The following is a 13,122-nucleotide window of genomic DNA, read 5'->3' as shown; positions in this document are numbered from 1 at the left end:
TCTTATTGACAAAGCACTGGTGAAAAATACTGCTGAAACCGATGCCTTAGTTATGAATGTCTCTTTCCATCTTCTGCCTTGTCATCTGCAAGAACATGAGTTCTTCCAGAGGAACATGGAAGTGCTGATGTCTGCTGCTTCAGGTGCTAAATGTGGTGGGTTTGTAAGTAGGGCTTGCAACCAAAATCCTTCTACAATTTATGCCTCAGGGTAAACGTCCCTTCTGGAGCCTGCAGGGACTAACACCCCTCAGTTACTTGGCTGCTGGCACCTTGGTGAAGCAGCAGCTGTGCTGGAGAGTAGAGTGGGGGTAGTGACAGCTTTTTCCCTGGAAAGTGTCGTGTGGTATTTCACACAGTGAATGCAGGAGGAATCTTTTGCAGAGACAGAGAGAGCTGGGGCTGTTCAGCCTGGAGAAGAGAAGGCTCCAGGGAGACCTTAGAGTCTCTTCCAGGACCTAGAGGGGCCCCAAGAGAGCTGGAGAAGGGCATGGGACATAAGCACATGGGCATGGAGTAATGTGTCAAGGAGGAGTGGTGTTAAACTGAAGAAGGGTAGGTTTAGATGGAATATTGGGAAGAAATTCCTCCCTGTGAGGATGGGGAGGCCCTGGCACAGGGTGTCCAGAGAAGCTGTGGCTGTCCCATCCCTAGAAGTGTCCAAGGCCAAGGACGGCGCTTGGAGCCACCTGGGCTAGTGGAAGGTGTCCCTGCCCATGGCAGGGGGTGGCACTGGATGGGCTTTAAGGTCCTTTCCAACCCAAACCATTCTGTGGTTCTCGCCCATGATTCTGTAAAATCTGGATGTGGCTCTCTAGAGCACTTGGTTGCTGTTCAGTTTGGTGCTTTTGCAGCAGAAGAATGGGAATGGGACTTGGGCTCCCCTGAACTCCTGGGCTGTAATGAAAATTGATAGCTCTTCTGCTAAACTGTCTTCTCTGTTGTGTTCTTTGTAGGAATCTTCAATCCTCACAGCTTAGAATGGTCTCTTCACTTGCGAATATTGTGACAAATTGTGTCACAGTGGTAGTTCCAGAACTGCTGTTTGATGGGGGATCTTTGGATATTCCCTATTTCTTCATTCTTTGGACACTTTCCTCTACCCATGTCCTTTAGATTTCCCTGCTGTAGTGATGAATGCTCAGAGAACATTCTTACTGCAGTTAATGAGATGCAGACATTTCAACAGCTCAAGGCGTCTTGAATTTTTATCTGAGATTATCAAGTACGAGTGCTGTTATTTTATTCTTCCTTTCTGAGCTAACAGTTCACCTTGTTATCATTGTATATATTTGGACAAAGCCTTAAACTGAATGCAGTTTCTTAAGAGCCTCTCAAATTTTTTTTGGTGACTAAGTATTGAATGAAATACATTTGAACTTCAATTGTTTTTTTTTTTTAAAGGAAAGAAAAGAGAAGTTATTCTCGTAGTTACTTTTTTAAATTATGACGTTTTACCAGTGTGCACCACTAGAGTGTAGTGCTTATTGACGGATTTTTACTGGTCTCCTTGTAATTCTGCCCAACAGTGTGGCTTCTATGGATTATTTTACAACCTGCAGAGATACCAATTTTTTCTTTATTAATTATGTAATTTTTAAAGATTTCATATATTCGAGAGTGATTTGGTTTGGGTTTTTTTTTTTTAGTACTATACATCCCAGTATCTTGGAAAATGAAACAAAAACTGTAAATCAGTTTTAAAAGAGTTTTCTTTATATTCAACCACTTTTCAGCAGTACTTTAATAGTTTTAAGGAAGGTATGTAGCACAACTACCACTAGCAGCAAAGAGAAAATATTTGGTTCATGGTATCTGGCAAGTGAGGCATTAGTCCTGCCTGCCTCCCACCTTCCCTTTTTGGTTCATTTGGGTTTTTTTTAAACTAAAGGATTTTAGGCCAAGAGTGCCAACGCATCTGTAATCCCCAGCACAATATGGAACTAAGCCAGTTGGACTTCGTAGGTAATGATCACAGGGAAAATTGTGGAAATGTGATTATTAATGTATTTGTATAAACACAGTAATTGGGGAGGGAATTGCTCCAGCTCTCTGAGGACCTGTATTTATGGGAAATCATTTTCAAAATGGAAAAGATCTGACATGATAAACTGTTTTAGTAAATCAGCTTGGCTTTCCAGGTTCAAATCACAATGTAATCTCTAGGACTTCAGATTAATTGGATGTAATGATATTGCTTAATGTTCTTTTTTTGTACAATTATGTTACTGTTCTTTCTTGCTGCTTGTTTTAATATGCACATATGTAAGATGTTTTCCTATTCTGCTTGATAAAATAACCTTTTCTCACTAAAATTACATTTTTAAAGCACACAGATTTATTTATGTGCAGATTTTCTTATTCCAAACAGTTCTAAAACTCTAATTATTTTTTTAAAAATTATCTTCTAGTTGGTCGAATTATGTTTCAGCTCTTCTCAGACATTTGTCCGAAGACTTGTAAAAACTTCCTTTGCTTGTGCTCGGGTACGTAGCTGATATTTCAGATTTTTATTGTTACTTACAATTACTTTTTTGTACCAGTACAGAACACAGCCAATGCAAGGCCTGTGCCCACCTAGGGGTAAATTATAATGGAGAAGGGATGCTGTCCCATTCTGGACCATATAATCTGCATAAAGCCATCATCAAGCCAGGGTATTTTTGACAGATGGAGGAGGACAGGGTGATTTGGGCATTGCTGTCAGTAGTAGATTTGGCCTCTGGAAAGGTCCTTTCTGCCCAGACAGAGAGAGGCTCCTGCTTTTAAATTCCAACAGCTGGACTTGCAGACTGGCACTTGCAGATCCTGCCCACCTATGGAATAAACACAGGCCCATCTGCTGTGGTGCTTTGTCAGGAGCTTCCCTTCTGATTTCAGATGGGCACCTTTTGGCACCCAGTTCAAAGTGTGTCATGTTGAGCTGCCAGTCCAGGTGTTACCAAAGCAGCTGAGTTCTCCTCTGCCATCCCATTTTCAAGTGATTTGCAGGGCATGGAAAGAGCTGCTTAGGCAGGAAGGGTGTAAGTAGATGAGGCTCAAGGACAATGAGTTTTCTTTTCCAGACAAAATTCATGCATGTTTAGAGCAAAAAGAATAAGGCTGGTATTTGGCCTGAAACAAGAGAGAAGCTGAGCACACAGGCATTGTACTGGTTGTTATGGAAAAGTGTCTGAGCTTAGGGAGGTGCTGCAGCTCTTACCAGTGGAACAATTGGTGTGGCTTTTACCTGACTGGGAAAGTACTGTCAGTACTGTAAAGGGGAGTGAAAAAAGGGACTGTGACTTCTGGCACAGTCAAAGCTCCCATCTCAGTGTACCAACTCAATTACATGGTCAAGTGCCATGCAGGATCCCATTCTCTAAGGGGATTATCCATAGCCCTGAGGGACATCCTGAAACATGACCAAAATGCAGGCAGATATTCCATGGTGTTGTTTGATGAGAGGTTTTCAATGCTGTAGCAAAGAGAGGCATGTTTTGGGGAGGAGTGTGTCCATCCCTGTAATAAATAGCTTTGCTTGCATAACTCATGTGGAAAACAAAAGTGGGGTAGGACGAGGCATAGTTTGGGACTGTGGGTGTGGAGGGCCAGGTAAATAACTCTCATGAGTGAAGCATGATAAACAGCAATGCCCTGAGTGGGTTTTGTGCCACAAACTGCCCTTTGCCCTCATCCTGGCAGTGATGGGCTTGGAATGGCAAATCTGGGATGATTGAGCTGTCAGTTAATTTGGGGTGGCAGAGTAATAGATTGCAGAAGGGGAGTGTTGGCTCTGGGTAATGAGTGTACCTGCATTTCTGAGAGTGCTACATGGTGCAGAATATTGGGTTAAATGTCTCTAACCCAGTGTCAAATACCTGTTCCATTACCAGTGACGGGATGAAACTGACCATTGGGTTATTTGTCCTGTCATTTATCCTGCTGATTTGTGTTTCATTACACAGCATCTCCTGTATATGTGGATAATGTGGGGGTTTAACTGTTGCACAGTGTATAATATTATTATTATAACCTTTTACTGTTAATTGCCACGTTCTGCCAGCTCTCCTCTTCTGGCAAGCTCAAGTCAGTGTCTCTTGACCAGTATAAATCCCTCATGAACCTACCATGTAGGACCTCAGCCCTCCCAGTCATAGTGACCTCATCCCCAGGGCAGCTTCTCTTCTGAATTTTGGAGGAAATGCTAATGAAATTGATGTTCTGGGACCACCTAACTCAAAAATCACCAGTCCACCTGATCTAGAGCTGGCATTAAGGGAGGGTGGCCTGACAGTGTGCGTGGATTGGTGAAGGCGTGGAAGCTTGGGGTAGCTTAATCCCACTTTTCCAAGCGTGGATCACATTGAAACTCAGTTGAAACCTGTTTTGAGCTCACATTTTTCTTGTGGGAATCATCTGATTCATCCAGATGTGTGAGTGGTTTGAAAAGGATACTGTAACCTGCATAGGAGTGTAGCTGTAACCACAGAAAATAGTTAACCCACCATTATCCTGGACTCTTGTCTTACTATAAATTATCCTGAGTAGATTTACACACTCCTGCTTGTGGGAAAGAGGAAATTATTTTAGGAAACAGCCTAATTTTCACCCAAGAGGTCCCTTGTAAAAGGCATCAGGCAAGACTGTGTTATCTTTTACAATTTTGCTATTTTAATGGCTCCCATGTCCATTAGAACTAGGGAGGGAAAACCCTTGGAATTTTTTCAGTGACAGTCTGTGGATTCTTTTTGTTTCACCTTCTTGCAGGTGAAAAAGGAATTGGCAAAACAACTGGAAAGAAGCTGTGCTACAAAGGCACCACATTCCACCGTGTGGTTAAAAACTTCATGATTCAGGGTGGGGACTTCAGCGAAGGTAAAGTGGGCTTTTAAAACTGAGAAGTTTTAAATGGAACAGAAATGTTATAATTTGTGGTCATAATATAGAACTTCAGAAAATACCATGAAAGTATTGGTTCCATTAAAATATTTTATTTGAAGTGTAGCATAGATCACCCATTTCCTTGTAAATTTTTGAAATTCTAAAATGTTTCAACTGCTGTAATATTTGTTCAGAAAAGTGTGTTAAGAACTCCTCACTGGAAGGTTTTATGATATTCCATCTTATTAAAACAATTCCAATCCAAGCTGTAGCCTTAATTTCCTTTCACTTCTGTGTCTGCAGTAGAGGCAACCCTGATGATGTTCTGTTGGTACAGGAATGTAACTGTTTAAATAAGCTCAAAATTAATAATAAAGCAGTGAATGAACTAGAAATGTTTTAAAAGTCTCCAAAAGGAGTTTTCCAGGATTTTTTGTTTCTTTCTCTGCAGTCAATCCTTTCCTGAAATACCTGTCCTTACCAAAATGTTTGTTTTCACTGTGTCCTGAAATGCTGAGGAGGGAATGAGCCTGAGGAGGGAATATCCTGTTTTGAGAGTCAAGTGCTGGTGGAATGTTATGCACAGCTTTTGTATAAATGCAACAAAAGTTTTAATTGCTGTTTTTTAATGTGTAGGTAATGGAAAAGGAGGTGAATCTATTTATGGTGGCTATTTTAAAGGTAAGAGCAAATATGTCTTTGCAGATTCTTTGTTCAGTTCTGAGATAAACAAGTCTTGATTCCCAAACTACTTAATGAAAACAGGTCCACTCATAGATCACCTTTTGCATGAAACTAATGTTGCATGACAATTCTTTTTATATGCATGACTTCCGGATAATTTTTTTGTTAATATTTAACTTAAATTGACAATTAATTAAGGCTAACATTATTGGTTAAACATGACTTTCAGCATGGAGGCTAGGCAACTTTATTCATGAATAAACTCCTATCTTCCTGCCTAAAACTGTCAACATATTCTTTTGTTTATAGAGAATGTGGTCTTTTGCAAAATGAAAAGGTAAGAGACAAAAGCTCAGTAACACAAATTCAAACTCTGTTCCCTTGTCCCCTCCCTAGTAAATATATAGACAACTGCTAAGTCCCTTTGTAGATGGATATCTGTGTTGCTTGGAGAAATGAAGAGTTCTGTGCCTAACCTTTCTGAGGGTTAATGACTTATTCTGGGAGAGAATTCACATAATTCCAGCTCTAAACAGTGATTTCTTCTTTTTTTAATGTCCCTTCTCCTCCCCTGCCCTACTCAAGGTTTGTATGCTTAGGGTTCATTTCTGAAAGGGTTTGGCTTTATTTATGTGCTATGCAAGTCATTTTCCTTGCAAAGAATTGGTAAATAAATGTACACTTACCTCTCTTAAAACTGTTGGAAGGAAAATGGTGAGTTTATAAAGTATTTGTTTAAAGACATACAGTTATTTCTTGAGAAAACCAGGTGGTTACTGTGATATTCAAATGTTAAGATACTACATATAGTTATTTACAGCCCCTGGTTCTGTGTGTGTTTCAAGTTGCTCTGGTTAAATGCATGAAAATAAGTTTCTCTTTAAAAGGAGTCATAGTTTGATGCTGGGAGTATTAAAATTTTTAGTCAAGGAAAGGTTTGTACAGCTCCATTTACTAAGAAGTTACTGAGGGTTTGTTTCTCAGCACAGTGAGTGCTAAATATGCAGGATTGTGTTTTGATATATGATCTAAAAATTAATAGCTTTGTACATTCAAATTAATATTTTTATCTTTGGAAATGACCTTGAGAAGATCTAGTTTTATCTTCTGCTGTACAACCAGAACTCCTCTTTAATTCACTGCAATATAAAATGCATGTTCAGTTTAGTCCTAATGGATTTTATACTTGGATTCAGATACAGAGAGGTTTTTTTTCCTTTTATGTTTTGAGACTTCCAGTTTTGAATCGATAGAGGTGGCATCCTTTAGTGTGCCATACCAGGGAAATAAATGGCTTTTCTCCTGATCTTTTCACCTGGAGTGTAAATAACAGTATGATGTATGTTAATTCTTGTTTTAGAATGTCAGTAATTCTGCCAACCTTGTTCCTACCCAAATAATTTTGGATTTAAATCCATAATCTAGTGTTTATTGAAGACACTCGTAATGACCCTAATTATTTTTAATTAGAAATGTTTGCACTATATCTGCACCATTTTCTTTAAGAAAGAATGCTTTGTCTCAACTGTAATTTTGAAGAGACTTGTTTAAACCTGATCATTGTTTTTTCTCCAACCTGTTCACATTTCTCCAGCAGCAGCAGAATTTCTCCTTAGAGCATCCATAAGTTACTAAGAAAACAACCTGCCTGCCTTGCCAGGGAAAATCTGACAAACATATTTTTTCTTCAAACAGATGAAAACTTTATTCTCAAACATGACAGAGCGTTCCTTTTGTCAATGGCAAACCGAGGGAAACATACCAATGGTTCCCAATTTTTCATGTGAGTAGATGTGATCCCACAGTCGAGCTTTTCTTACACAGAGAAGCGCTGTTCATGAGAAAGATGGTATTGCTAAATTATCCATATCCATGTTATCCATCTGATCTTAGCTAGGAGTGAGTGGGACCTGCAGTGAAAACTGCAATAGGAAATGGTAGAGATCACAATTTCCTTGTGGCATTCATTTGGATTAAAGCTGGTGCTCCATGGATGTTCCTCCTTTGTAGCTTTTTTCCCTAAAAATATGGTTTATGTTCAGTTCTTAGTGGCCAGAAAATAGATTCTTTGGCTTTGTGTGTGTGCACCAGCCAAATCTCACGAGTTGATCTGCAAATGACAATGTGGAGCATTGTAGTTAAGGGGGTTGAGATCTAGAAGTGGTTTGTATGGTTTTGCTCTTTAAAAAATGATGATTTATGATTTACTTTTGGGGGATTGTTTTGTTTGTTCTTTTTTCAGGAGGAGAATGAGTGGGGGTTTTGTTTTTTGGGGCTTTTTATTTGATTGTAATAATTACTATTATGAATTTTTTGAGTGTTTATTCCTGACATGCTTTTTAAATATATATTCTGCCTAATTCTGTTTACTTGTGCATCTACCAACTACTTTGGTACCAACGCTATGTAAAATTATGTGCTGATAATCAGATTTATCCTTCATTACCTTCAAAAAAATTCCCTTCTAGTAACCATATTCTGTTAAATTATAGAAATTATAGAAAACACATTTACCTTTATTCATAAGTAAAACACTCAGGTCTGATAATTGAGGTCAAATTCCTGGTCAAAGCAGGTGTGTTTTAGATTGAGTATCAGTATTTTTAAGCTTGCAAACTTCGATGTGATTATTCCTCTTGTTAACTCCCTTTTCAAAATTGCCTCCTGTTAATGTTTAACAGTTTGTATTTGGAAAGAGCAGGTTGATAACTTTAGTCTGGAAATACTTTGTGAAACAACACTGGGGTATCAAAAGGAAATTTTAGGGTAGTTACTTAACTAGAAAAAGTATTTTTTTCTTTGCCATCTTTCTTGCGGGATAAGAATGAATGGCGCTTCCCTGTCTTTAGTAAAGGAGTAAATTGTCCTCAAGAATCTTGCATTTTTTTCCTTTGCCTGAAAAAGATCTTCAGTATGATATGATATAGTTCAGATAAGAAACATTTTTAGGTCTTTTCCTAAAAAATGTCCTAAAAATGGAAAATGCATAGGAACCTAAAAGAAAGTCTTTCACGGTTACCACTGTTTAGACATTCCACAGAGATAAAATTGTTTCAAAAGCTTGTTTTCTGTTCCCTTCAAAGGAAATTTTAGATGTTGTGCTTCATTACAATAAATCTGAAAGGATATGTGTGCACATTAATATGGAAAACAGTTTATATAAATACAACTCCATGGCTTAACGAGCTCTCTGAAGGCATTGCTTCATTATTTTTTACTCCATGACTTGCCTTTGGGCTTCTTGCCATAATTTTCCATTTTTTAAGCTTATCTGAACGTGAAACGTGAAAACCTAATGATGTCACATCAGTCAAGCAGCTGTCATTTGAGGGCTCTAAAGTTTCTTTTCTCTCCTGCACATGATTCCAAAGTCATCTTCTTTCCCTGATGCTTGGTAGGCTCAGCTTGTTCAATTAGATTAAACACGTGGTCTCTCCCCACACACCAAAACAACCCAAGGTTGTGTTGGATACTAAATTATAATTAATACAGGACAGTAAATGAAGATTATTTAAAAGCACTTTCATCAAATACAGAAGTATTTTGAAAGATGCGGATTTCTTGAAGAATTCTGGTTTTTTTCATAAAATCCCTCTAAGGAGAAGTGCGAGTTCAGTGGGAATTGAGGCAGAGTAAGAAACCTAAGAATTTCCTTGTGAACTGGATTCACCTGAGCTGCCTGCAGGAATCCAGAGCTGGTTTGAGTCTCCTGGGGTGTCCTCCGTGGCCTTCAGGATGAGGATGCTCTGGAGCTCTTGCCTTACCTGCCTGCCCATGCAGATTTCTGGGGTATCCTGTAATGTCTGAAAAGGGGCCTGCCTGCTCTGGAGCCAGGGAAGAGAATCAGGATTCCAAGTGGGAAACAGCTGCTAAAGGTTTTATCTAGGCAGCTTCTGCCTTCACTTTAAAATGCAGTTTATTAAAGCAGTTAGTCTTGTTGGGTGGCAATTCTCTGATTACTGTAGGGAGTATACAGTGCATCTACAGAGCTTTTCTTCAATAAAATACAGTCTTCCTTTACACTTTAAGCTGAAATTAAAATGTGTTTTTTTATACTCCCAAGTAATGCTCAGTTTCTCTGTAGTTTATCATTAGGAAAAATGTTCTTGAAATGTTTAACTTGAAAAGTGTGTAAAAGGCAACCTTCAGTGGTAGCCTTCAGATTTTTTTAAAATACTTGTATATATTTAATTTCATTGATTAAATTTATAGAAAAGGGAATAGTTCATCTGAGCTTCTTTAGAGCTCTGCATTTGTTTTCACAGATCACCTCAGGGATGAGAACTCTGTATCTTGTACACATCTGATGTAGCAGATAAGGAGTGCAAATAAATTATTTTCTTTCATATAACAGTTTGTCCAAGTAGGGCTAAAATAATAGCAAGGATCCTGACTATAACAGTTTTGTTAATTCATCAGAATTCCCTGTTCATCACAGAAAAGTTGTACTTGGAATAATGAGTCTTTAAAGAAAGTAATCAGGCAGCAAATGTCTCTTTGGCAAATTGCACTAACAAACCAGGCACAACAAGGCTCTGCAATGCCTGAAAGTTGCTAAAAGTTGATTTAAAGTGGTCAGTTTTACTTGAAACAGAATCTCCAGACTAATCTTAAAGGAAACAGGCATCTGACCCATCCTAAAAAATCATCGTGTTTCTTGGATTAGTCAGGAATTTCTCTGGCATGAAAGAGCTTGGAGGATTTATAAGCAACAATGAGAACTGGGCATGGAAAAGGCAGTGGAAGTGTTGTTAGGAAGCTCCAGGAAAAAACATGGACTGAAATCAAAGCAGTGGTGGAGAGGGGCAAAGTGCAGAGGTAGAAAGGGGAGTCAGAAGTGTGTCTGTGTAACACCAGAGCTGCTGGGTTTAATGCTTGTGGACTGATTTTTTTTCCCCATAGTTTTTTTTCCCCTTGAGTAGGAGCAGCAGTTGGGTGGGAAGGAGAATGTGTAGCTGAGGGAGGCTTGTGAGTTCCATGCACATGTGCTGTAAATAGGCCAAGTCTGTTCTCATGTGCCTGAGAAACATTTCCTGCTCTGGAGGAACACAGCACATTGCAGTCCAGTAACAAGGATACAGAGAGAATCCCTTCAGATTTGTAAAATGCTGCAGTTTCAGTGTTCTTTACCCAAAGGTTTGTAGCAGTTCGTTGCAGGCTTGTGTTGAAGAGAGTTGTCAGGCACCAGCTTATAAACTGGCTATTTGTGTTTTCAGGGAGCCCCACTCTGATTTTTTTCTGTGAATTACTTCCTGGAGAGCCCTCAGTGATTTTGCAAGTGTTCTAAACACCATCTGGGGATGTTAATCTGTAACTGCCCTGTTTCCATGTGGGTACTGAGATATGGAATCCCTAGGATGGGGCAGAGATGGACAGGGAGTGCTCCAGAATCATCTTTTCTTTTTCCATATCCAGTAGCTGCTTTGAATTGCTGCTGCCAACATCATTAGCAGTTACTGAGGGGAGCACATCTAGAGCAATGCACAGATAGAGCTGATGTCTTCAGGGCTCTGATTTAGGGTCAGATTGGGGATATTTGGGCTGTTCTGGATATTGCAGCTCAGTGGCTGTTGTACTTCGGGTGATGTTCTTCTGGATCCATGTGCTCCCTTCTCAGTCGAGCTGATCTGGGAATATCTTGTCTCTTTAGAGCCATTCCATCATGGCTGTGGCCATTCCCAACCTGCCAGTGAGGAAATTCACAGTACAAAATAGTGCTATTCTGGTGAAAATGAGTGGATAAAGTAACATTAATGAGACTCCTGATCCTCCCACGGGCTCAGCTGTGCTTCCGCTGTCACACCAAATCTGCCAGGCTACATTTGTAGCAAACCAGAAGTGCCCGTGCAGAAGGAAGAGTAAAGCAGCAATAGGAAGCAAAACAAAGTAACCTCTTTGTTAAAGGAGGGAAGTTTTGTGTAATAATTAATTTTATTGCCTTGTTTAGCTGTGGAGTTTGCTGAGGAATAAGCCCTTAGTGCAACCTAAAGAGGAGTCCCAGATTCTGTTCTTTATCAGTGCAAATGCTTGGAGTTCTTGCCTCTGTGTTCCACAGCTATTTAAAACTTGAGTCTGATTTCCTATTACTGACAGATTTCTTTTTCTCCATGTTGAGGGTGTTGTTGGTTTAATGTGTCTCTCAAGCTCTGCTTTCTTGCTCAGAATTAAATAGGATTTTTTGTTTTAAAAATGTTTTAATGTGTGATGCCATGCCCAGTTCATAAATTGAAACAAAGGAACCACTTTGATCTGCTCAATGAAGGATAAAATCATTTATGAGGGCTCTTGTTTTCATTTTACAAATTATTTCTCAGTGTTACCAGCTCATTAAAAGTAGTTAATATCTTTTTGGTGTCCCAAACGAGGTATTTTTCTAATCAACAGTTAATAATTTCCTTTTTTTACTGTGATAGAAATACCTTTGAGCTAATTATTGAACAGTTGACTAATACAACAATGCAAAAATGTCAGATGGAAGGGGCTGATGTTGCATTATCTTTGAGCATTATTGGCACACGTGCACTTCTCACACAAGCAGGTCCCATTGGCTTGATCAAAAGTTTATGGAAGAGTGAAAACATTCCCAGGACACTTTTCTGTGTAATCAGAAACAAAAAGATCATTTCAGTGCTTGGCTGTGCAGAGATAATTAATCACTAATAGTTTGGGGGGGTGCTGTGGATAAGCTCAACTGATAATACAGTTTTAAAACATTGCTGCTGCTCAGAATTACGCCAGAGGACAGATCCAGTATCAGCTGCTGCAGGTGTTTGGGCTTTTGCACCTGCAGGTTTTTGTTCTAAAATTCTGAACAGAAGCAATCAATGCACATATTTTAGAGAAAACACTGATTTTTCTTAGTTGTAGAAAAGCTTCATTGTAGGAGGAAGATGTCAGCTAATTAGGAAATGTCTGAAGTTGTGGATTTCCTGGCTGTACACATTTCCTTTGTGAATCCAAATGTTTGTGTGCCAGCCTGGGAAGTGTCTGCTTAGGAGTGGATTCAGCAGAGCCTTTGAACCCCTGCAAGCATGTGAATAAACCACAGAAATTGGTTATTCATCTGCTTAAAGTTGGGCATTTTTTGCTGGATTGAGACTTAGCGGGGAGTGGGGGCGTTCTCTTTCTAACTGTTTGTTTTTGCAGTAGTTTTGCAAGCAGGTTTTGTCTGGAGTTTTCTTTTTTGTTTTTAAGGAGAACTTTAGTTTTCAAAGTACCTTGTATTCTAAAGAAAATTTAGAGCCCTCTTTTAGGCATCCTTGTTCTGCATACAACTTGATTAATATTAATTTTAAACTTGTATTTAATAAAACATAGACTCAGTTTTGTCTGAAAATGTATTACAATTTATTTCTGCCATTTTTGTGTAAAATTTACAGAAACAGTGTTACATCGTGCGCTCCAAAGGTAATGTCTCATTCCTCTAAGGCTGTGTCCTTTCCTTTTCTTTCTGTTTTTATCTTTCTTGTTTTTCTGATCATATTGTTATGTGCATTGAACCCTTTGTTAGGCCTGAGGTTCTTTGGGGTGGGGTGGGTGAGAAAGTGCTTTTATCAAAAAGATGATTTTTGTCTTC

The 13,122-nt window shown here is 39.1% G+C and overlaps 1 protein-coding gene and 1 long non-coding RNA gene across 8 annotated transcripts in view; one reads left to right on the top strand and one right to left on the bottom strand.

Moving 5' to 3' along the window:
* Nucleotides 1-13,122, top strand: part of NKTR (natural killer cell triggering receptor) — a 38,538-nt gene that overhangs the window by 5,985 nt on the left and 19,431 nt on the right. For 6 of the 7 annotated variants that reach the window (XM_017746753.1, XM_017746757.1, XM_017746756.1 and 3 more), the window contains exons 2-5: nucleotides 2,411-2,485; nucleotides 4,749-4,856; nucleotides 5,499-5,543; nucleotides 7,242-7,329. In XM_017746753.1, coding sequence (XP_017602242.1) covers nucleotides 2,411-2,485; nucleotides 4,749-4,856; nucleotides 5,499-5,543; nucleotides 7,242-7,329 — 316 coding nt within the window. Of the gene's footprint in view, nucleotides 1-2,410; nucleotides 2,486-4,748; nucleotides 4,857-5,498; nucleotides 5,544-5,855; nucleotides 5,884-7,241; nucleotides 7,330-13,122 lie in introns of those variants that run through there. The other variant, XM_017746758.1, reaches the window with a different exon arrangement.
* Nucleotides 363-13,122, bottom strand: part of LOC108449749 — a 14,398-nt gene continuing 1,638 nt past the window's right edge. Inside the window, exons 2-3 of the long non-coding RNA XR_001866028.1 lie at nucleotides 8,082-8,087; nucleotides 363-374 (exon numbers count right to left, since the gene is read on the bottom strand). This is a non-coding gene — a long non-coding RNA (uncharacterized LOC108449749). The remainder of the gene's footprint in view (nucleotides 375-8,081; nucleotides 8,088-13,122) is intronic.

This window comes from Corvus brachyrhynchos, unplaced genomic scaffold, assembly GCF_000691975.1.
Source record: "Corvus brachyrhynchos isolate BGI_N302 unplaced genomic scaffold, ASM69197v1 scaffold18, whole genome shotgun sequence".
NCBI lineage: Eukaryota > Metazoa > Chordata > Aves > Passeriformes > Corvidae > Corvus > Corvus brachyrhynchos.
Note: the sequence above shows the minus strand (reverse complement) of the source record. Positions and strands in the feature narration are given on the sequence as shown.